This window comes from Urtica dioica, chromosome 6 (assembly GCF_054948205.1).
Source record: "Urtica dioica subsp. dioica isolate 48M chromosome 6, U.dioica_male_clone48M_v1_H2, whole genome shotgun sequence".
Lineage (NCBI taxonomy): Eukaryota > Viridiplantae > Streptophyta > Magnoliopsida > Rosales > Urticaceae > Urtica > Urtica dioica.
This window is the reverse complement of record NC_142761.1, coordinates 13,729,741-13,735,493: the sequence shown is the minus strand read 5'-3', so window position 1 is coordinate 13,735,493 and position 5,753 is coordinate 13,729,741. Positions and strand designations below refer to the sequence as shown.

The following is a 5,753-nucleotide window of genomic DNA, read 5'->3' as shown; positions in this document are numbered from 1 at the left end:
CACTTGTATGAAAGAAAAAAATTAAGTTACACCTCTATTATAGCTTTAAGTAGGGTTACCAAGCTCTGCTATATTTGGAGGACACATCATCGTTGAACTAGTCTTCTCCCATCCCTTATTCATAATTGATGAGGCGGTTGAAAAGGATGCGATTGAACAATCTTAAGTCATTGAAATTTGGAAACCTCCTTGAAGTGGTCCTCTCAGTTCAAGTGATAGCTCGATCGAGCTAAGCTTGCTCGAGGCGAGCTGAGCTAAAAAGACTTAACTCGTCATATGGTATATATCGGACTCGAACTGACCCACAAACAACTGAGAGTGATGACTTGGGATTGGATTTGACCTATGATAGCCTAGCTCAATCAAGCCAGACCAGGCCATGCCCCAAGATTATTCTTTGTTCCATAATACATATTTTTTGTTGGCCCAGAAAGTATTTTTCGATTGTAAGATGAAGTGTTCAACAACAATAACAATGTGAGTTGGATTTTTGTTCAAACAATAATACTGAAGATAAATTCCTTAGAGAGATTTGTTAATATGTAGCATATTTTAAAGGGGAAGATTAAAATAGTAGCCAAACTATAATTCATTTAGGGAAATAGCCAACTTCAATTAGAGCTACCAAAAATACCCTTTTCTCCAATTCACATAACGTAACAAAACCATCTTTTCCCTGGCTCGATCTTTGTCACCATGAAACCCTTCCTGAAGCTCGCCTCCGATTTAACAATCTGAGGCCTCCGATTTAAGCTCCACGAATCTGAGGCATTAAAGAGCCTCGAATACAAGAACTATCACCGTTCCGAAGCGATTTCTCCACTCTACCGAAGATCTGATCTGTTGTCGTCAGATTCGTTGCAGGTACACAAGTCTTCTTGTATTCATGTACTACGACCGGCTCCTCGAACCTAACCCTAGAAATCGATCTATCCATGGAGTGATCTTCTACATGACCACTGCGTATGCTCGCCAATTCGATCTCTCTCACCTCGTCCCAAGGCTCAGGCTTTGTATTGGAGGAGGAGTCACAACTCGCCGCCGCAAATCGTCCGAGGCTGCTTTTGTCAAACGCGTCTCTGCACCGCATCGAGCCTGTAGACCTTTCTCATGAAGTCCAATGGCGTTGTGGGAAAGAAGAGTGATGGCGAGAATGAATTGTGGTTTTAGTCTCAAGAACAATATTTTTGATTTTGTAGATCAGTGATTTTGCTTTTATAGTGCAAATACTCTTGTATTGGACCTCGAAAGAGTTTTTGGGGGATTCATTGTCACATACGTCTTTATTTCTTTATGTCTATCTCATTGTAATTCATGGATGATACTAGATAAACGGTTGTGGTTTAATGTTTATTAATATTTTAACGAAATGCATATCTATTTTTCATGATACACAAGGTAATTATCCTCGAGCTCTATAGGCTTTGAGATTGAATTAGGATGCTTAGGAATGAGATTTTATGTTTTTATTGTTACTGTTAATAATATTTAATGTTGTTCTTGTTACAATTAATAAAATTTACTATTGTTCTTGTTACGGTTAATAAAATTTATTGTTGTGCTTGTTACGGTTAATAATATTTACTATTTTTTACCATGATTAATAAGATTTACTATTGTTTCTATCACGGTTTATAAGATTTATTGTTGTTCTTGTTATGGTTACTAAGATTTACTGCTGTTCGTGTCAACATTAATAAAATTTATTATTGTTCTTGTTACGAGTAATAAGATTAACCTTAAAGGGTATTATTGGAATATTATTATAACAACTTTCTTAAAATTATTAATAGTTTGTTATAATTTTAAAGTATATGGGAGAGGTTTGGGTTAGTTGTATTGACCGTCCTTCATTAAATGTATTTCATGTTTTCAGTTATATATAACTAATGCTAATTTTTTTTTTCACACAACCATGTCAACAAAGATACACAAAAATATACTCTATATTACATATACATAATATATACAAACTTTTGATATTGGAATTGGAATTTTATTTGTGAAAATGGCTTGTGGTAGTGTTTCTAATCTTGAAGCGCAAAATTGGTTGAAGATCACAAGGCGTTTCGAATAAGAATGTCTTTTTAATTTATTCAAATTTATTAATTGCTTTAATTATTATATATTAAAGAAATCTCTGCGATCGAGTAAATAGCTCTACGAACTAATGGATCGGATCGAATTGGAAAATGGAAAGATTTGATTTGATGAAAATAAAGGCGTTTTTTTTTTCTAAAGAGTTATGCTTAACTTGACAATTAATTCCAATTCGGATTGACTAATTCGATATAAGTTGGGGCTCTTTTACCGAGAAGGTCTACGGTTCGAGTCCGTATAGGCCTAATATAAAGAAGAACCTTAGAAAAAAAAAAGTAAAAAAAATGTTCTTGTCTCTGCGAATCAACGATTGGTGCCTATATTGGATATAGATGGAGCTTCGGGTATTTTACTAGACATCCTGGAAATGGGAAAAGTCTTGTAATTGTCCAAGAATTTTTATCGCGAAAATTGTGTTTTCGAATTATATATTGTAATTTTTTTATGTTTAAGGATTTTTTTAAAATATTCTTAACGTTTTAGGTCCTATTTGATTTTATTTACTTAATATTGTTTTATAAGAAAAATAATTATTTACAATTAGAAAAAAAAACTATTTTAAAAGGATTTAAACACCTTTTATATATAACTGAGAAAAAGACTATATGAGATGAATTCTTACTTTATTACACATATAAATATATTTGAATAATTCTGTGTTGGGAAGAAATCGTATCTCTTGACAAGACTACATGAGGTGAATTCTCACTCATTAACCACTTACCAAACCTAATTTTAACTACACGTATCTCTTGTCTCATTTATTACCCTTACATTACATATGTGAGATCTCGGCTTTGACAAAAGTAAATTTTTTTCATTTTGTGATAAGAAGAGCAAGTCGAATTTTAAGAATTTCTCAATTATAGGATGGTCTTAAAAAATAATATATTTTTATAAAATATTACTTTTACGTTATTTATAGATAATATTTTTACAAAACACTCCAATGTTGTACACTTTAATATTATGTTAATATCTATTAAGTTATTTATTTAAGCCTCATTTTAAATCTATTTATATTTAAAATACGGATGAGCGTGTAAAAATTGCACCCGAATATACACCTCTACACAGTTTGTCTCCTAAAAAAAAAACAATAGGTCTTCAGATTTCTTCACTGAAAGAATTGTACATATTATAATATTATTATTATTATATTATCGTTCTAGTGACTCGCAAGTCCTTTCATGTCCCCTACAGCACAATCCCTCATTTAACTATTCTCCTTCTTCGTCTACACAACACACACACACATCTCTCTCTCTCTCTCATGTCTCCGTTTACTTAATTAATAATCCAAGTCTCTTCCTTCCTTTGATTCAATATGGATCTGATGAGTAAAACCCACCTATGGGCAGCTCTGTCACCAGAGGCTCAACAATCCCACCCATTTGCGAGACCCACCTCCTTCCACTCCTCAAACCAGCCCAGCTTCCCGATCATTGCCATCGCCATAATCGGAATCCTGGCGACGGCGTTCCTCCTCGTCAGCTACTACGTCTTCGTCATCAAATGCTGCCTCAACTGGCACAGAATCGACATCCTCCGCCGCTTCTCCCTCTCCCACAACGCCAACACCGACGACTTCCTCTCCGCCGCCGCAGAAAACCACTCGCCGAACCGCGCGTGTGGCCTCGACGCCGCCGCAATCCGATCCATCCCCGTCCTCCGATACAAGGAATCCTCCGATACCGTCTCCGCCGGAGAATGTTCCGTCTGCCTCGGCGAGTATCGCGACGGAGACAAGCTCCGTCTCATCCCAGACTGCCTTCACGCCTTTCACATCGACTGCATCGACATCTGGCTTCAGACCGCCGCCAATTGTCCCCTCTGTCGCTCCCCCGTCTCCGCTCCTCCCCACCCGCCGCCACCGATCGTCAAGATTCCTTCTCCGTCTCCGCCGTCTCCTCACGTCGTCATTGACGTAGCCGATACCGCCAGCACCAGCGCTACCGGCGGAAGAGGGAGGAGTAAGGCGGTGAGGAAGCTCAGTATGGGAGACGAGCTCATTGGGCTGAGGAGAGATCACAAGGACGAGAGATTCTCGGTGGAGCCCATTCGGCGATCGTTCTCGATGGACTCGTCGGCGGATCGGAAGATGTTTTTGGCCGTTCAGGAGGCCGTCAGGCACCATTCCGACGCCGGCGGGGGGAGTAGATCGGTGAGGAGGTCGTTTTTCTCGTTCGGGAATAATGGGAGTAGAGCTTCTTCCAGAAGTTCTAGTGCTGTTTTACCTGTTTATTTGGACCCGTAATTTTATTATTTTTATCTAATGTGTATTAGATTATTATTATCATTCTCATTATGATTATATAAGAGAATCTAGGATTTGTAAGTTATAGAGGTGAAATTGATATAAAAAATTTGGAAGATAATTGATAGTTTTTTTTTACCATATTATATTGGAATGAGCAAGATTATTATGTCATCATTGTTGAAATAATTAGCTGTTTTTTTTTTTTCCAAATTATGTTTGTGGGGTACTGCTTTTTGCCCATATCAATATTTGGTTAGAATATGTGCATCATGTGTTTAATTAGTGACAAAGAAAAGGAAACTACACCTTTTGGAAAGGTCAATCTTAGCCTTTCATATTTGAATTAAAACAATTACAATAGCTATAAAGTTAAGAGAAATTGCCTCATTTGTCACAAATTTCATAACATTTTCTCACCTTCCATCAAAAGATTAATTTTTCCCAAAATACCACCATTTATGTCAACAATGTTGACATTTATTTTTGTCATTCACTATGAGATGTCAACATTGTTGACATCTTTGTGACATTTTGGGAAAAATTAGAATCTTTTGGTGGAAAGTGAGAAAATGTTATGAAATTGGTGGCAAATGGGACAATTTCTCTAAAGTTAATTTTAATAGAATTGAAAAAAAAATAGAAGGAAAAGGAATAGAGACGCTCAAATCCTTTTCATTATATTGATTAAGTTGGTAGTGAGAGATGGGTCCTCTAGGAGTTGAAAACGGAGCAAATTTTGGTACCAAATTATTGTCCATTGATATCCTATTTTTGTTAGCTTTGGAGATCCAAATGTAGTTTGCTGATGTGGTGGGTACCGAATTATTATTGTTTTGGAGTTGCATATAACTTCTTGTATCCAACTTTCTTGTTTTTTTTAATTATGATTTATTATAATTGTTTTCTTTTTTTGCTCGAATTATTATAATTGGTTCCTCTTAATGTTGGTAAAATTTCGAAAACATAGCATTGTAGTCACTAGTCAGAGTATCTATATTATTTGCAAAAAGCTCGGATTATCCAATACGAATTGCAAAAAAAAAAAAATGATTATGTACTAGAGAATATGTACATTTTAGCTACATGTTTATTTTTCATTTTTATATATAACAAGTCTAAATAATTGATTATATATTAATGGTACCGTAGGAGTAAGTAGCATTATTTTTCAATGTGTAACTCTTTATATTCACTCGGTCTTTAATTTCTATCGCGCATAAAAACATATACTTTGTATAATATATACTGAAATTATCTCAACTACCATCATTTGATAACTACCATCATTTGATAAGTTATTTTACAATTTTTCACCAAAAACTTAATTGACTAAAAATACTACTAAGTCACTTGTACAAATACAATTTTACTCTCAACAATTGATGTCAACAAT

At 35.3% G+C, this 5,753-nt stretch overlaps 1 protein-coding gene across 1 annotated transcript; it reads left to right on the top strand.

Annotated features, from left to right (window-relative positions):
• The first annotated feature begins 3,276 nt into the window (after positions 1-3,276).
• Positions 3,277-4,524, top strand: LOC149393424 (RING/U-box superfamily protein). Its single transcript, XM_089616403.1, has one exon. It carries the CDS (start codon positions 3,428-3,430, stop codon positions 4,355-4,357), a length of 930 nt encoding a protein of 309 aa, XP_089472529.1. The 5' UTR covers positions 3,277-3,427; the 3' UTR covers positions 4,358-4,524.
• The last annotated feature ends 1,229 nt before the right edge of the window (positions 4,525-5,753 follow it).